The following is an 18,982-nucleotide window of genomic DNA, read 5'->3' as shown; positions in this document are numbered from 1 at the left end:
CTTCCCAAGAATCATGGTAACTGTTTGAAAGTTTTAGCATTATATTCTACACGCAGCTCCAGATCAAGCTTCCTGATTAGATAAACCAACAATAGACCAGTAGAGCTTTTTGTAAAGTGCTTACTTGTAGCTGGCAAGACAAATTGGTGCAAAATGATGAATTCCACCAAGAAAGCTATCCAAATAATTAATAATCACGTGCTTCAAATTAAGAGCCAACTGCTGAGGGAGGGTTAGATTACCTTTATGAATTACAGTTGTCATCCTTGTTTATTTCAATATTAGATTATCTCCACCACTTACCACAGCTCTGTTTCCTCTTCTTCTTGTTTTCATTTTCTTCTCTGGCTTCCAGACAGGTACGTTTCATTTTTTTTCCTCTTCCCAGTTTGAAAAGCATGACCATTAAAATAAACTCTCACATGCTAGTTCGATGGGGCCCTGTTTTGGGTGGGATCCTGCTATAATATTGTGCACTACTCATTGGACGTTTTGGGAGAATACTACACTTTGAGATTTGACGTTTTCCTGGAATCGCGCCTCCTCTCGCTACACTCGTTTGGTTGGTGAACTATTTCTCAACTCAGAAGTGACATTTAGGCTGTGTAAAAGTCTCTGGTAACATTACTGCATGTGATCCACTCGTCTCAGAGCCACACAGGGTCACCGATACAAAACACCACATGAGGTTTGCAGTCGTTCATTACGTTTTTTTTTTCTTTTTATTATCTAGCAGGAAATGTTCTATAAAGTACAAAAGATCTCTTAGTCGATGCAGTCTATTAAAAACATATTTCTTCCACATTCCTGGGAGCTTTTCTTTGACTTACTATAAAGGAAGCATCCGAGAGATATTATAAATAAACTGTACAGTATAGTATGATGAGAAAAGACTGGCTCCATTTGCTTTTACAAAAACAAAACAACCTAGCAAACTTCTCCCTTCATGACGCTCACAATATGCAGCATTTTAATCCGAAGGATTATTTCACCAAAACGTAAATGCTCACTGGATTTCTATTTCCTCAAACATCTCCCAGCATAAAGAATTCTGATCAGCTATTGTAAGGGAACGAATGAAAGTGGCTACGAATACTAGTTACTTAATTTTAACACCTCTGGCAACTAACAACTAAGGTCTGCTAATTTGCTTTAGGAGATCATCAGTCATTAAATCATCAATAAAATGTCCAAACACATAAAATTACAGGTTCTGTAAATCCCACCTGCTATTAGCTATCACATAGCCAATACTATCAAATCTTTATGAAGAGAAGAGGTTTGAGGAAATAAAACTCAAATGATTAAGTTGAAAATCATCGAATAAAAAGATCTAAAATAAAATAAAGACCTAAGAAGTCTATTTTTAATACGAGAGACTCTAAAAAACATAAAATGCCCAACAACTTAAGTATTATTAACCTTATATATTGCAACTACAGGTCCCATACAATCTCTCTCTCACACACACAGTGTAGTCTCACACAAAATGTTCTATAAATGTAGTCAATCAGCCAAGATTTGTCTGATATCTGAAATTCTTTTGCTTGAGATTTGCATTAAGGCTAGGAAGCTACTGCTAACAAGTACTACAAGTCCTCTATCCCCCATTCACTGACCACACAACTGTAAGATTTCATTTCTGTAAACTCATTTCATTTCAAATTCATACTACAGCGGGAAAGCGTGTATTTGTTTTGTGTGTTTTAAAGGAAAAATCCATCGTAAATGACTTTCATGTCAATATGTGACACTCATTTGTGCAAAACTTTTATTTTATGACTCGAATTCGTAAACATTATCCCGTTATACACTACCAGTCAAAAGTTTGGACACACCTTTTAATTCCGTGTTTTTTGTTTAGGGATTTATTTTCTACATTCTAGAACAATACTGGAGATTTCAAAACTCTGAAATAACACACATGGACTTAAGTAATCCATATGTAATGACAACAAAAAACAGTCAGTTGTTATTTTAAGACACGAAGGTCAGGTGTTCTGGAATAGTTCTTGCAAGAACAGTATTGTAAAGTGCATTTGCAAAACCCATCAAGCACCATGATGAAACTGGCTCACATGAAGACCATCCCAGTAAAGCAAGACCAAAACTGCCCTCTGCTGCATTTCATTCATTTAAGTTCATTTAGAGTTACCAGCCTCAGAAATCACCAATTAACAGCACCTCAGATTAGAGCCGTTATGAAGGCTTTACAGAGCATCAGTAGCAGACAATATCTCAATATCAACTGTTCAAACCAGATTATTGTGTATTTCGGCCGCCTTCAGCGTTGTTTTACAATGTAGAAAGAAATAAACATCAGGAAAGACCATGGAATTAGAAGATGTGTCCAAACTTTTGACTGGTAGTGTGCGTTGCTGAAAACAGTAAGAAGCCAACACTGAACCCTTAAGATATTTTTTCCTCACCAGAATAATGAAAATATACCATCAACCATCAACAAATTAGCGCCAGACTTGCTAAACAGACCTGAAAATTAACTTCAAAAAGCAACCCCAGTATCATCTGTTCAACAAGACAAAATGGCTGCCTTCCACACAGTCTCAGCTTTTCACTACTTGTGTTTACACCATAAGTGCATCACACTGTGGACTAAACCACGTTACTCGGCGTGGGTGTGTGTGTGTGTGACATTACTGTGGAAGGGTTGTGTTTACAGAAAACGTTTTTCATGAGGTAGACTTTGTTTACTTGTTAGCTACATTAGCCTTGTAGCACTGATTGACTACATTCAGAGGGGGGGGGGAGGGGGGGAAGGGAGGGAAATGATGCCAAATTGATTTTCGGCTGAAGTATTCCTTTGAAATAAACTTGGAACAGAGTTCCTGTGTGAGGTGAAGGCTATAAAACTCCACCAATTACCAGAAGTCGTCAAAATGAAACGGCAGTAAAACAGATGGTGTCAGTGAGTCACATTCAGGCACAATAAGACTCTTCAAACGGCTTCGAGAAAATCATCAGTGTGTGTCCCATGAGCTCCATCTGAAGATCTTTTAGGTTTCTTGCTCCATTTATTTGATTGTGAAATGTCTTTCCTTCCACCACTCAAAACAGCTTCAGTTAAAAATGTTTCTGCATTACTCCTCCTCAGTGTAAATTGCTTCGCTCAGAAAAATAATAAAATACCTAAAAAATAGACCATTTATATATTTAAAAAATTATATATTTATATATAAACAAGTATACAGATTTTTTCTGGCCTATAGTCTGTAATTTTTTCACTTTTTTTTGAATGGCCATTAAGCAGTGGGTTGTTTTCCAGGCTTTGTGAAGTCCACAAAGTTGTGAAGGTCAGTGATGAGAATGTGAATGTTCATCTACTGAGAGAGCGAGAAGAGTTAGCACTGATCTAAACCACTAATTATTGTGAGGGCGGTTTGTAGACTGGGCACAGGCGGGAACAAGCAGACACAAGTTTGGTATAAACGATGCAGGTTACTTAAACGGCCAATAGAAAATTGAAAATGATGACGTGTTCCATTGTACTTCAAACCTGAGGAAATGACCTTGGATCTCAGTTGAAGTGAATCCTGTTGCTCTTGCTGTTGATCTCACAGACATAACCAAGTTTTAAAAATCATAAAACTTGCATTTGTAATAATTTGTGTGGTCTATACTTACCAATACAAGACAAAAGTATTCCAACTTTCATGAAATAGCCTCTTATCTCATGTGCTTGGATTTCCTGAGGCACTTGATGCACTAATAAGTTTAACAGGAAGAAAAATGGCTTTTTCCCCAATGCACAAAGCACCAGTAACCAGGACTAAAGCATCGGAATGGTTTTAATACCTGCTTTAGGTACTCGCTGGACGGAGCTGGCAATAGCTTTTTTCTTTCACAAGGATTCACACTGACATTTGTTTCATTTTGTAAACAGTGCATCATCACACTCATAAGAGGTGCCATCGAAAGCATGTGTCAACTTTTTTAAGTTTGTATATGTTTCGGCCCTGCTGAATTCTCAAATCTGATTGGTCAGAAGGTTTTTAACATTTAAGGAAGGAGTCAGCGCTTTGTAACAGTCACCAAGTCATTGGAAAATCTCTAAGACTGAGGAGACTGCTTTATGTACAGGAAGGACCTTGTATGGATGTTCTACAATGTTGACCATGACTGTAAACAGTACAAAGTATGATTAATAAATAAAGAAATTGCAATTGTTGGTGAATTACAGAATAGGATGCTGACACAGATTATTTTCCAATAACAGAACATTTCTCATGTTCAAGTCGATAGGGACAATAAAAACGACATGTTCTGTTAGTTCTTGTTTCCCATTTCTACTAGAAATCTCTCATAAATAAACCCAATTTGGAGTACAATGGAACACTGCATCATAGCCCAGGTTCTGCTTTAGCGGAACAGTGTGGGTAGTTTGGTACATGTTCAGGTGATGCTCCATCATCTGCGAGAAAACATCTTTATCCTTCACATCGGCTTCTCAGACTGTGTTCTTTACGGTGATGTTCTCCTCATCGCTGCTGTGAAAAGGTTCAGTCCGGATCCTGCGTCACTGATCTCTCACTTCCTGTAAGAGCAGGATCTCCAACGCAATGTCTTACAGGCATGTGAAGGAAGCAGGAGCTCAACCTGGCAAAACCAATGTCCAGGGTACAGAATTACCAAAGAGCTTATGGACAATGTAGTTTAGGAAGCTGTAGACTGCAGTCTGTTGTTATGAGACCTATAGAACGTAGAAAGAAGAAACAGGTAGATTTCATATTTATTAAAATCTTTTTTTTTTAAATGGAAAAAGTACCAAAAAAGAATGCTAGTAGGTTTTCTTTAGTCCTTTTTAATAAAAAAGTAAGAAAATTAAAAAAAAGAAAAAAGAAAAAAAGAAAAAGATAGCAGCCATGCTGGTGTGAGTTCATCCGTCCGTTTATAGACATTATAAATCGTTCTGGAGTAACCCACATGAGGATGGCGTTCATCGGCCCGTGAACCAGATTCGCTACACAGGCAGCATCTGTGAGATCCACACTCCTGATAAACAGTTCTGTAATGCTCCTTCACAAAAGGATTTCAATGCATAAAAATATGTACACGAGTCCAAATTGAGATAAAAGTCTACCACAATTAATAAAGTAACATTTCCCAATGTCCACGTAGAGCCAGTGATATTACAGTATGAATGAGGTAAGCTTGTTTTCTCACCTCGTGGAAGAGATTTGAAAATGAGAAAAGCTTATTCGGCAACTTTTCTAAATGAAGTAGCTAAATAAAACGGACACGGTATTTCACGTGAAATGCACTGGTCGACTAACTTAAGGTAAATAATCCTTTTCCGTATCGAGATATACAGTAAAAGTAGCTTCCCCTGATTGAGATGCAAACACAAAGCTCCTGCTTTGTGTCACTCAACAGTCCGTCTTCTGTACAAAAGTTTTTGTTCTTCCATACAAAAAGTTCATGCAGTGTTTTCTTTGCTTTAAAGAAAAACACAGTGGTGCTCCATGATAGGCTAGTTTACAGTGAGCCAAGGCAGCCAGCTCTGAAGACCTAAGCCATCATAATCTGTGAATGAGAGAGAGAGAGAGAGAGAGAGAGAGAGAGAGAGACAGAGATGGTGGAAGTGAATGCATGCAGAACACAAGTGGAGATGATATGAACAATGACAGCAACAGCATGCAGAATAAGCTCAACTATAACAAGTACATGCAACGGATTCTGCAGCAAAACTCACTAATAATGAAAATGAGTCACAACATAATGGAAAACAAAACTCTTCAAAATGTGTGAATTTGTCAAATAAAACTGAACGCACTGAGTGAGAGAGTCACTCAACACCAGGATAACCAATATACAGAGGTGAGATGAGGAATGAACTTGTAGAGTGAAGAAAGTGAGGAGAGGAGAGGAAAGGGAAAGAAATGAGAGGAAAGGAGAGGAGAGGAAAGGAAAGGAAAGGAAAGGAAAGGACAGGAAAGGAAAGGAAAAGAAATGAGAGGAAAGGAAAAGAAATGAGAGGAAAGGAAAGGAAAAGAAATGAGAGGAAAGGAAATGAGAGGAAAGGAAATGAGAGGAAAGGAAAGCAAAGGAAAAGAAATGAGAGGAAAGGAAAGGAAAGGAAAGGAAAGGACAGAAAAGGACAGGACAGGACAGGACAGGACAGGACAGGACAGGACAGGAAAGGAAAGGAAAGCAAAGGAAAAGAAATGAGAGGAAAGGAAAGGGAAAGAAAAGGACAAGAAAGGAAATGAGAGAAGAAGAAGAAAAGAAAAGTAAAAGGAAGGGGAGGCAAAGACATAAAAGGGGAGTGGTGAAGGAAGGACGGGAGAAAAGGTAAGGTGAAGAAAGACATGGAATTTGAAGCAGAGGAAGGGGAAGAACACTAAAGTAAAGTCAAGGAATGACAAGGAAAGAAAAGGAAAAAAGTTGACAGAGGTCAGAAAAGGGAATGGGATCAGAGGGCAGGAACAACATAGAGGGGGGAGGAAAGCAGATGAGACATAGTAGTAGGGGAGGAGGAAAAAAAAAGAAAAGTGGAAGGAGGGAAGTCCAGGAAAGATGAGGGATTGATGGAGGTAAGAAAGTAAAGAGGGAGAGGAGGAAAGGTAGTTAAAAGGGAACGATGGAAAGGAGGAAGGAAGGAAGGAAGGAAGGAAGGAAGGAAGGGAGGAACAAAGAGAGGGAACTAGGAAGAAGGAAAGGAAGGAAGAAAGTGAAAGATAAGGAAGGGAAGTAAGGAAAGAAGGAAATCAACAACAGCTTCCATTAAACAGATCTCCGATTTGTCCCTCGGCGAGAACCCTTAATGGCTCCATTTTAGCCAAAGGTCCAAGCAAAATATGCCCTTAAGGACCCGTAACTAATCAAAGAAGTGTTGAGTTCTCCTTTTCTGAGTCCAGGGAGAGTGAGAAATTAATGATGACGTGGTGCGTGAGACAGAAATGTGAACGTAAGCAAAAGAGAAAATTAGAGGAAAGGAAAGTTAAGACAAGAGACTCTGTGTGTGTGTTTGTGTGTGTGTGTGTTACCTGCTTGCTTTGAAGGCTTTAAGCTTCTGGACGAAGAAGGTCTCTAGCACCTCTGCGCACTGATAGAAGGGCGAGTCGCTGGGGTTGTAGTATCGACAGTTATCGAAGATCCTGGTCATGTCCGCTACATACTCAGTCAGCTTAATGTAGTGACGATTCAGCAGGCGCTCCTCCATCGTCGAGAGGTCTGAAATAATACAGCATGAAGCTAAAACACATGGAGTCATCATGCATTTAGCCTTCTGTACTACAGACTGGGACCAATTTTAAACTGTGACTTGAAGGTGTATTGAAAAGAGTGAGCCCTCTGTACTGATGCAGAAATAATGGGGGGGGGGGGGGGGGGCTTAGTTCATCCCTACCTATAATGTTAAAACACATATTTGTGCTGGTCTGTCAATCCACACACGTGAAAACAGTGAAATTCAGACCTGGGAGGGGTTTTTTGGCTAAAAATGAGAATTTTTTAAAAATGAAAAAGTACAAATAAGAAGAGTTTTTCTTATAAATATATAACATGGCAAAGCTGCAGTGTATGTAATGTTGTTTTTTTTTTCTTTCAAGAAAGGATTTGGCAACTCATTGTTTGTTCTGCTATTCTAATTTCCTCCAGTCCGCTCGAGGCGTGACCGCAGGTTTACGCTGCTGTTATGAAGCACAGAAATTAAGACAGACAGACAGACAACCTACTGAGAGGCAGATCCGAATAAACAGATCACGCTCACACCTCAGAGAGACGGACATCTCTGCATCTTTCTTTTCACCTTCTCTGTCACTGCGCTCTGTTTATATATTTCTCCTCGCCCGGTCACGGTTTCTTCTTCACACTCTCTCATTCGCATCAAAGAGGATCTTTAAGAACATCAGGATTACGGCTCAGGGCTCGGGTGCGTTTCTGAAGACGGCACACATGCTGATGGTCTTTTGCGTGTTGCTGAGTCATTAGGCATCTGTTTATCGGTCGGCTTTGCGCTAGGCGAGTTTGCACAGGTCAGTGATCGACACAGATGGCCTGATTTTAACTCATTCAAGATGGAGGCCTTCAACTGTGACTCAAACAAGGGCAATCTTTCCTCCATTATAGATTAAATAATAATAATAATAATAATAATAATAATAATAATAATAATAGTTTCCTGAGTAACTGTAGCGGATTTAAAGCCCACTGTGAAGGTTTCCTGTATCCAGAAACAGCCAAGAAGTCAATTTACTTTTACATTACTGCACTTATTCCAAATGTAGGCTATTAAATAAAATGTTTAGTGTTTGAACTTTGCTTATTTTGTTTCAAACTGTAGCTACTAAGATAATACTGCTATTGAGAAGGACAAGCTTATAGCTACAGCTTTGCCTCAAAATGTGTCGAGTGCAAAGGAGCTAAATAATTTAGATCCTTACATGCCATAAACATTATCCATGTAGCTATGAACAAATTCTGGATAGTGCCATGTTTTAGCTGAGTGAACACATTTTTGTCTGAAAACATACATGAATTCTCATCTAGCTTCTTACCCATAGGCTCCTTTATTACTCTGTAATAATCAGGGGCATCTTCGGGGTCCACCGGCTCCAGGAAGGGCCACGCCATTTTGTGAGCCTAGAGACAGATATAGCAAGAGCACACACACATGGTCAGTTGAGTGTATTGGAAGCAGCTGCTTCAACATTGGAGAAAATTAAAGCCTTTTCATTCCTCAACAGGAGGGCATGGGAGTAAGAATGAAATAAAAGGAAAACGCGAAGAAGGAAGGGATGAAGAAAGCGGAAAAGAAAGACAACACCCGCTCCTGGGAAGCCTTCCAAAGTTCAGGTTGATCAGATAAAACGTGCAGGAGAAGAAAACAATACCAGATTTGTTTTCTTCTACTACGAGGAGGCAGGCGAGAGGAGAGAGAGAGAGAGAGAGAGAGAGAGAGAACGAGAACATGAGAGAGACGTGGACATGAAGAAGACCTGAAGTGAGCGGAGGATCCTTCGTAATCCCTCGTAGTCTTTCTCTGTGAGGGGTGTGAGGACGGTCATGGCGTCTTCGGTGGACTGACACTGAGGGCAGATATACTCGTCGATGTACGTCGCCTCGCTCTGCAGGATCCCCACACAGCGGCCGTGGTACCAGTTCTGACAGCGGTCACAGCCGATGTAGAACCTGACGGCAACCAGAACGGTTAAAGAGACCTTAGAGCTGCAGTATGTCATTTTTTTTGTGTTAAGAATAAAAATCACACCAATCAACTTTAATGATCTGATGACTAGGTTGGAATTGAATGGTGTACGGTCTCTCTGGTCAGTCACAACGACACATGACAATTGCAGCTGAGCTCATCCATGTGGAAGACAGATAGTGCTTTTTCTAATAGAATAGAATAGAATAGAATAGAATAGAATAGAATAGAATAGAGCATCAGTTTGGCTGGCTTCATGTGTCTTGGAGGAAGCATGCGTTAGCCTTCACCCTCCACAGTAGTTGTATGCTGCTGGTTCTGAGACTCGGAGAACCTGATAAATGGTGTGGATACTTAACCACTGATCAACCCCAAACGTGAGAATTTGTGTTTGATTCTCTCCCTGTGCTGTTCCTCAGCCTTAAATGTATAAGCATTCATTCTGAAACACAGAGAGCTCCTCTGTGCTACACACACACACTCACTGAGCTTCATCATAAGGAGTTCTACAGATGCAGTAGAGCTCCTCTGTGGTTCCCTCTTGTGCCTGTTTACACTCTGCACAGATGTAGTCGTCCATCTTCTTCGCCTCCTTCTCTGTGATGCCCACGCAGTCACCATGGTACCAGTTTGTGCATAAATCACAGCCTATATAAAACCTACAAGGACACAGCGAGAGAGAGAGAGAGAGAGAGAGAGAGAGAGAGAGGACATCATGAGTAGATGTTGATGCCGTTGCTTAGGCATATAAATGATGCTAAACTGGACTTTCTTGTGTTACTTTGTTAGTTTGTTAAATCCTCCGGCGCAAAACTAAAGCAGCCTCAATATATTTTGGCTGAATTTTATTTTGCTAAACAATTCCTTTCCAGGATATTTATTACAAAACATTTCTTATCCACGCCATTGATACAGCGTGCTCAGGTGGTAAGAGTTACATCTTACTTGGTCTCGTCGTACGGCGTCTTGCAGATACAGTACAGCTTTGTGTCCTTCTTGGTTTCTCTTGAGGTAGTTGTGATCATCTTCTTTTTCTTCGATTTGGCAGCGATCTCCTCCTCATATTTGCGTTTGTAAGTTGTCGGCGATGTGCTTGTGATCTGGGCATCGGCGGCGGCTTGAGCTCGTTCTCTTTCCCGACAGATCTTCTCCAAATCTCGCCTCAACTCCTCCTGCAGAAACAAACAAATAAAAAAAAAAATAAAAAAAACACATACAGACATCAGTTTAGATTACACACACGTGGACAGCAAGGTCTTGCTATGGCAGAGTCCTGATCCCGTGCTTACCTGCACCTCCAGCTGCAGCTGTCTGTCCAGCAGCGCTCTCTTCTTCAGGATCTCGGCTTTAAGCTGCTCTTTGTGTTTAAAGAGCAGGGCTGAGAGCTTCATGGCCATCTGCTTGCTGTGTTTCTGCGCCACTGTCTCCTCTCGTTTCCTCTTTCTCGCTTCCTGCCTTTCGTCCTTGTCGATCTTGTCCAGGATGAACTTCATCACCTGGTTACACACGATCATCCTGGAACGCAAGTTAAAATCCAGACTTAATTCTTTCTAGAGCAATATGCAGAGAGATTGCATTTATAAATGGACCTTCTCATCTCAAATTAACATGATTAGCAAAGACATGCTTGGTGTCTGATGACAGCTCGAACAATTACTTTGTTCTTAACAGCTTGAGTCTCCACAACAGATGGAGAAGACAATAAAATAAAAATCCTTCTGAATTCTTCTGTGCTAAAGGGTCTGAGAGAAATTTAATCTCATCTTTGATTAAACTCGTGTTTGGAAGGATTATAAAAGGCAATGATGCAAACAAAATGTGTAAGCATGTAATTTAGTTGACTTATGTTTGTCCTGAACTTTCAGTACCTTTCAAGTTTATAATCTTTAGTCGATTATGATGCACTCGTATACTCTTCCAAAGCCATTAGTCTAAAGTTTGTCGCTACACATGCATGCTTTATAAAAACACGGCTCAGACGGCAATGCTAAGCTAGCCAAGAACGTAACCGAAACCAGCGATCAAAGGAACGCCACTACAGGTTAGAACAGCAGAAGGAGTTATCATGAGGCATGCATACCTCGCTAACCTCCTCTTACTTCTTAGCCAACTTTTTAGGCTTTATTACATCTCATGAACTTAAGTTTCGGACTCAGGAAGAGAGAAAGCGTGTCCTCTAGCTGGGCGTTTTTTGTTATTTCATGTCAGGAATATGTTATGGTGGGTGTGGGGGCGGGGTTCGGACAGATCCTCTTCAATTGGCTTCTCACAGCTCTCGCAACACTGACCACATGTGGGAAAAGGAAGGGGGCTAAGATGGAGGGATCACCAGCTGTGGAGGTCAGAGGGCAATCGTAATTCCCAGACTCAACACGGCACACAGCATGGAGTGCAGAGATGCAGGCAGAGATAGAGAATCAGAGATTTGAGTTTCTAAAACTTTCCTCCCACCATTGTATTTTTTTTTTTGCACATATAAGAACAAAGAGAATGATCAGAAAATCACCTTAAAAACACTCATCAGTCATCGCTAGCAAGAACAAGCAGGTGGAGAGAGGAGACAAAAATAAAACCTGCTTTTATTTTACTTCTTTATGATTGTCACTATTAATATTCATTTCTGTTCTCTACACATAGACCCATTTTCTACCAATTTTTGTTACCTGCTAATTCACACACACACCAGCTAGCAACTACCAACAGGGAAAGGTGAAAGCCAACATGCGCTTCCTTTTGTGCCGTGTAGCCATGCAAATCTTTTGAAACTGTTTCTTGTGCAGAGTTTAACTCCAGTGTAACCCACTCAGGAAAAAAGGTGCTATCTACCCTCTTCCACATACACGAGCTCACAGAAAGCACTTGATGGTGCGTCATTAAAATTCAAACTTGTGATGTCCCGACAAACACGGTTAAGATTTTTCTGTAAGTGACTGCCATATCACCTACTGTACATTACTATGTACTTTAATCAAGTGCCATCATGCCTAACCTCTCACATATGCTACAATCTATACTAAAAGCATACCAAAAAAAGACAGAGGGCAGGCTACAGACAGACCACAGACAGGTGTAGTTTGGGCGCATGTGGGTGGAAATAAATGTGCTCCCTGCTGTGGTCGAGGTTAAAATCATGTCCTCTGCATCATCATCATCATCATCATGCAGTCATGCTTCATCCAGTGGTGGTGGAGGTGGCAAATCTGGCACACTGTGAGCATAGTTGGTCAGAAACGGTGTCAAAATTGAGAAGTCGTAGACAGGCAAAAGTGCCAAATGGTATGTTGGGGCAGTACTGGGTCAGGGAGAGGTCAGTGTATTTTCCAGACCATTTGTTCCACAGATAAACATATCAGGGAGCTTGATGGCTGATGACGTCATCTGAGCCACAGTGACGTGAACGTGTCTGGAGGCCAAACTGGGAATTACTCAACATGCTGAAAACTGAACAGGTTTTAACAGATGTAAATTAAACAGATTTTGTAAATAAAATGCAGAAGTGTGGCACATTGCTTTTACATATTATTTCACGACACTTTATGCATCCAGGATTGTTTTTTTTTAAAGAGACTCACCGAGTTAATCTTGTATATTTACTGTCTATCATGAATCATTAGCTAAATTAGCTGGTTTATTTTTTTCTAGAACCCGTAACTTCCTATGTAGACTTGGCAGATCAGTCTATTTATTTGAAGACGTTCAGTCGATTAGCTGTGCTGGGGAAAAAAATGACCTGCAAAGTAAATGTATGAGTGTATAAGAAACTAGAGGTCACAGTAGCTAAGCCTGGTTTATCCTGATGATGACAGTAACGCTTGTATATAAAGATAGAGCTATTGTATGGAGAAGCTTTGTATTGTAGTCTGAAGTTTGCATGAAGTGATGGTTAGAATGGAACCAGTTTCAGGACAGTAATGCCAGTACAAGCTGAGTGTATGTGAATGTTTCTGTAGCCTGGTGCTAAACTCACCTCTGGTTCTCTTCTCGTTCTGCAGGAGTCATGGGCTTCTTCTGTTTCAGCTGCTCAATCGCTGCATTCTGCTTCATCACCACCTGCAGAACGCACACACAAGTGACCCTCATGCTCTCAAATAGATATATAGAGCACGATACAACGGTATCTTAAAAAAGTAAAACCCAAAACAGGCAGACACTATCAGCTATGCATACATACACACACACACCACTGAAACCCAGGATTCTATACACATACAGTAAATCATCTAAATGTACACATATCTGGAAAATTAAATATATACGTGCATAAATCTGCAGCTACACATATAGAGCCAGTCCTAAAGCAGCAAGGGCAAAAAATAAACACAGACGTGAGACCTCGCTCATGTGAGTCACTGCCACTGTTTGGATGAGAAGCACTCCGTGGTCTCTGTGACGCACCTCGACTGTTGGGATTTCCCTCACCTAAAACCTGCATCTGGGTGAACCTGCTCTGCCTCCTCAGCAGGATGTGTGCTGTCCCTGGGGTCTTCTTTGACCTAAATCGTATGAACTTGCTCTGGTGCACGTGTAACTCAATAGGCTCTGTGGCCATGAGGCCCTTTTCTCACATGTGGTGTATATTTGTTTGACCTGGGCCCTGTGGTGCAGTGTGGCCCGCTCACCTGTTTTTGGATCAGGTCGCTCTGGCTGATGGCCTGCTGCTGCTGCTCCCTCTTTGCCTCCTGCTGCTGCCGTTTCTTCTGCTGCTGCTGCTCACGGAGCTGCTGGATCCTCTGCAGCTGCTCCTGGACACTGGCCGTCTGCAACGTCACCACGTTCTGGACCTGCTGAGACTTTACACCTGCCTGGCATGCGGCACCAGCCTGTTGCTGGATCTGTATGGGCAACTGGAGTTTAACCGTCTGCTCCGGCTTGAACTGCAACCCTGGAACTGCAATGACTTGGGCCCCCTGGTGGAGCTGCACCTGGGGCCTCACCTGCTGCTGTTTTACAGCCATCTGGTTCACTGTAACTTTGGCCTGTATAGGGGTGGGAGACTGGACTGGCATTTGGGCCTTGTGGGTCATCGGTGGTGTGCGGGGGGCGAAAGCTCCAGCCTGCACCGGCTGGGCAGGGGAGGGAGTGCATGTCTTAAGAGCAGGCTGAGTTTGACCTGGAAGAAAAAAGTGAAAAACAACAAAGAGCATAAACATTAAGCTGTTCATTTTACAATTTTCTAGCAAACAGTAACACACATTTGACTACTACAAATCTATTTACTGTTTTCTTGGAAGCATGCTAGATCCACCAGGACCAACACTAATTGCTTTGGTCCGTTGTAGCCGTGTTCATATTTCGGTTCAATTCAACATGATAAAATTTTGCATATAAGAAATCCAAGGGATAAATCAAAGCCCCTGTTACCTGGTGTGGAAGGTGAAGCAGAAGTGGGTGTAAACAGGAAACGCTGCACCTGGCCGTTGGGCAAGACGGCCTGCATGAGCTGCTGGCCAGCTGCCGGGATTATGGTCACACCAGCGGGGATGACCTGCAGCTGACCTGCTGTCTGGCTCTGACCTTGCACCATCACTGTGACCCCCTGCAGACAGAGAGATGTCAGAGATTTCCATATTCCTCTGAGCGACTGAGAGGGATGTTTACAGTACCAAACACACACACACCTCAAGCACCTCATTTGTAAAACTTCTACAGCCACACACACAATCACTGAAAGTAACTGTACTAACCTGCTGGCTTTCCACCGCTGCTCCCTGCTGCTTCTGAGACAAAAAAACAAACCGAAGGAAAATAAGACCAGCACTAGATTATAGCCATTTAAACTTCCATCACAGACACACTATGGAAAAGTTTTAACAGTAGGCACAGGTTGGCCACAAATAAAACACATTGTTATTAGAGCACATGATGAGGGCAGTCTGTGTCCACCACGAATCGTCCACACCCAGGCGGTGCGGTGGGAAACACCTGTTGGGGAATGTTTCAAATGCGTGTTTAGTGTTTCATTTGAGTCACATTTTCCCTATCTGACCCAGGACATGTGTCATGTCGGCGTCTGTTTTCAGACAACGTTCACTTCTGTAACTTCTCTGCTGCCCTTTAATGGGAGACTCTCTGCCATTTATCCCTTTTTCTAAAACACATTTGCTTTTATAAGACGTGATGGATTTAAACCAGATAGAAACAACCGTATATTAGATGTCAGTCTACAGAATCATTGTATTGACCAGCTGCACTGCTATATGTGGGCTAGCAGTCACCAGTGTTTTCTTTTCCTCATTCAGCAACCAGAGAAATGAGCGATTAAAAACCCTATTTATTGACATTTGCACAAGTTTTTATTTGGCATGCACAGTACGTCAAAAAGGCATGTCATGGTGCTGCACAATTATTCTAATGAACTTCAACATCCAAACTATAATATCTAACAGTTTTCACTTTTCATTATTATTTCTCATTTGTATTAGTGTATGTGGTTTTGTTGGTATGTAGCAGTTTTATGAAGAGCTATTTGCATTTATTTGATTTATTTATTTATTTATTTTCTAAGGAAAAAAGTTTAGTCACTCTGTCAAAATCACTCTGTCACTCTGCAGAATTGTTTTTCTTCATTTTGATTCCAAATGTGTGTAACGTTATTGGAATATGTGGACACATACCGTTCCAGACATGTGAATGCAGTCCAAAATAAAAAATAAAAAAATACAAATAAAATAAGCATAAAAATTAAAAAGGCATATTTTGAGGCAATATTTCTATTCAGTTGATCCGATTTAAAAAAATAAAAAATAATAATAATTTAAATTAATTAAAATGAATTCATTAAAACAATTATAATAAAAAACAATTAAATAGTTTTATTTAACTTACATTTCCTTTATTAACGAACTAACTTGTAATAATTTTGAGAGCACTGTCTGTGTGTGTGTGTGTGTCTCTCTCTCTCTCACCTGTGTCCCCTGAGTGAGGGTCAGTTTGACTTGACCCTGGGTTGCTCTGGGGCTGGCCGTCGTTTGTGTGGTTGTGCCCCGGATCTGTGTGCTGCTCGCAGGGCTGCCGGGCTGTCCTTGGATGATCTGGGTCACCACCTTCCCAGCCTGACCTGGAAGGTAGAGAAGAGCAGATACATGGTGAGATAAAAGGACAGAAATTCAGCCAGACATAATTTAAATTGATATCAGATCAGACCTTGCTGCACCACTATCGGGGTTCTGAGGATGGTCTTCCCCAGGGCAGCTCCTTGCTGCGTAGGTGTTCGTAATACAGTCATCCCTGTCCTCAGCTGTCCTCCAGTCGTGATCACCTTAAAAAAATATATATTACTGCTGTGTTTGTGTATGTACACCAACCAGGCATAACATTACGACCACCTGCCTTATATTGTCTTGGTCCCTCTTTTGCTGCCAAAACAGCCCTGACCTGTCATGCACTGTGTATTCTGACATCTTTCTATCAGAACCAGCATTAACCCCTTCAGCAATCTGAGCAACAGTAGCTCGTCTGTTGGATCCGGATCACACGGACCACCCTTCGCTCCTCACATGCATCATTGAGCCTTTGCCACCCATGACCTTGTCGCCGATTCACCACAGTTCCTTCCTTGGATCACTTTTGATAGATAGTAACCACTGCAGACCGGGAACACCCCACAAGAGCTGCAGTGTTGGAGATGCTCTGATCCAGTGGTCTAGCCATCACAATTTGGCCCTTGTCAAACTCGCTCAAATCCTTACGCTTGTCCATTTTTCCTGCTTTTAACACATCAACTTGTTCACTTGCAGCCTAATACATCCCACCCACTAACAGGTGCCATGATGAGGAGATAATCAGTGTTACTCACGGCACCTCTTAGCGGTCTCTTATTATGCCTCTTAGCATAATGTTATGCCTGATCAGTGTAATTATTAATGTTAGTTCTGAATGTGATGAATGTCATTATTGAGCTAATTTTGGTAAGCTGCTGTCTTGTGTGTTATCTGAAACGAAGGTGTATTTGTAGTTCTTCTGTGTGTACCTGTTGTGTAGCTGTCCCTTGTGCCTTGGCTGCGATGTTGACTGTAGTCGTGCTGGGCTGCAGTGTGGTGATGGTTTGCTGGTTGCCTGTGGTACCAGATGGAATGATGCCAACAACTTTCTGCTGTACACCTGAAAAACAGGCATCGAGACACTATTAAAGAGTGTTTCTCAGCCCTAAACCTGCACAGAGACTGGACTGTATATACCCGTTTTATAACATTTGATTCAGTTGTCAAAATTATCAGTTCAAACAAGAATTTCTGGTTAATGGGACTTCCAATATAAATGATCGGCCATTTTTAAATGTTCGTATACAGATGGAAATGCCTACTGGGAAGTTACACAAAATACCTATGGATTGGAGTGTGATTACATTTAAATGTGTTACTATTGCAAAATAAATGCAGATCACTGAGAAATTTACATTTACTTTGTTTAATTATGAAAGAAATTCCCTGCTGATTGTATTTCAGTGATCTACCTGTGCGAGAGATATGCATTGAAAGTTTTGCCTTGTGTGTGTGTGTACCATTCATATAACATATGACAGGGCAGTACAACAAGCTTAGAGGATGCGTTATCTGCCCTCGTCCGCATACATGAGCTTGCGGACACCCACAACTGACTAGAGTTGCTATGATTGACCGGGCAAGAGTACACCACCCCAACCACTTGAAATCACAGCCAATACTTTTCTGATCTTCTTCTAAGCATGCCCACTGCCTGTGGGTGTGGCTTGACTTTAGTAGATAAAACTTTTGTAAATGTAATACACATCTATGATTGCTTTATACTGAATGTAAACCATGGATAATATTAGTCAATGGCTTTATTTCCATTTTAAAGTGACAAATAAGGGTGACAGAACAGGTTGGGGGCTGAATGGCCAACCAGTGGTAGAAGAAATTATAGTGTGAAAAATGTTAAATAGGGTCACTTCATTAAAATGGCACTGTCTTGGTGCTTAAAAGCAGGACAAGGCCCAAAGAAAGACGTTCGATTTTTTAAAATGATTCATGAGATACACCCATAATAATCCCATCAACAAACTCCAGTGTATCATGCTTTACCCTAATCCCAAGACCACACACATACAAAAGAAGCCACATTAAGGGAATCTCACTCGAACACACTGCCAGTTGAGAATTGCTTATCTGTGCCCACACGGTTTCTGTACAATGTTGTCAGCAATAGGAAAAACACGTCCTGACCCAGTCATGCGCATTCCTTACAGACTCCAGGGACTCGAACCTGAATCTCAGCCACCTCAAAGCCACCTGAATCTCTGAACCCCAAAGCAACACTTTAACTGGCTCAATGGGTTGCTTGTTCGACGGCTCTCTTTTAACGCGCTTCGATGGCTGCCACGATAAACAGCACCAGAGCAGGTAAACAGGCGTTTTCAAAACGCAAATGAGATCTGAGGAGAGGCGGGGAACAACAGAGAAATTTATGAATGATGCATTAATGCCTTCAATCAGTAATGTTTCCCCTCATGTCTTATGTTTTTTTGACAAAACAGTCGAGCTGTATCCTTCCATCGCCTCTTCTTCGGCGGTTTAAGCACAACCACAAGTCATCAAGTGAGAACGCCCCGTTTCAGAGGGTTGAAGGTGGCTGCAGGGTGGGGTTCACCTCCATCCTGACATCAAACAGCTGCCCTGTGAATGGACGGTAAGCGGAGTGGAGGTAAGCGACACTCTTCTCTGACACGGAAAGAGCAGAAGGAAACTCTCTATGCGGCCTCGGATACCTGCACCAGACTCGTCGGCCCGAGGGGAAACTCGATTTCATGCCGACTTCCTCCGGTGTCTCCAGAACAAACAGAACTACCTGAAAGGACCG

At 41.5% G+C, this 18,982-nt stretch overlaps 1 protein-coding gene across 4 annotated transcripts in view; it reads right to left on the bottom strand.

Annotated features, from left to right (window-relative positions):
• Positions 1–739: 739 nt before the first annotated feature.
• Positions 740–18,982, bottom strand: part of LOC131361588 (nucleosome-remodeling factor subunit BPTF-like) — a 50,122-nt gene continuing 31,879 nt past the window's right edge. For 2 of the 4 annotated variants that reach the window (XM_058402879.1, XM_058402876.1), the window contains 14 exons: positions 17,136–17,266; positions 16,310–16,424; positions 16,072–16,223; positions 14,851–14,883; positions 14,528–14,702; positions 13,786–14,276; positions 13,134–13,216; positions 10,456–10,681; positions 10,112–10,338; positions 9,652–9,825; positions 8,958–9,150; positions 8,517–8,601; positions 7,005–7,191; positions 740–4,708 (listed from right to left, as the gene is read on the bottom strand). In XM_058402879.1, coding sequence (XP_058258862.1) covers positions 4,672–4,708; positions 7,005–7,191; positions 8,517–8,601; positions 8,958–9,150; positions 9,652–9,825; positions 10,112–10,338; positions 10,456–10,681; positions 13,134–13,216; positions 13,786–14,276; positions 14,528–14,702; positions 14,851–14,883; positions 16,072–16,223; positions 16,310–16,424; positions 17,136–17,266 — 2,309 coding nt within the window. In that variant the 3' untranslated portion in view covers positions 740–4,671. Of the gene's footprint in view, positions 4,709–4,771; positions 5,542–7,004; positions 7,192–8,516; positions 8,602–8,957; positions 9,151–9,651; positions 9,826–10,111; positions 10,339–10,455; positions 10,682–13,133; positions 13,217–13,785; positions 14,277–14,527; positions 14,703–14,850; positions 14,884–16,071; positions 16,224–16,309; positions 16,425–17,135; positions 17,267–18,982 lie in introns of those variants that run through there. The other 2 variants (XM_058402880.1, XM_058402878.1) reach the window with 2 other exon arrangements.

This window comes from Hemibagrus wyckioides, linkage group LG11, assembly GCF_019097595.1.
Source record: "Hemibagrus wyckioides isolate EC202008001 linkage group LG11, SWU_Hwy_1.0, whole genome shotgun sequence".
In the NCBI taxonomy this organism is placed as follows: Eukaryota; Metazoa; Chordata; class Actinopteri; order Siluriformes; family Bagridae; genus Hemibagrus; species Hemibagrus wyckioides.
This window is presented reverse-complemented; position numbering and strand designations above follow the sequence as displayed.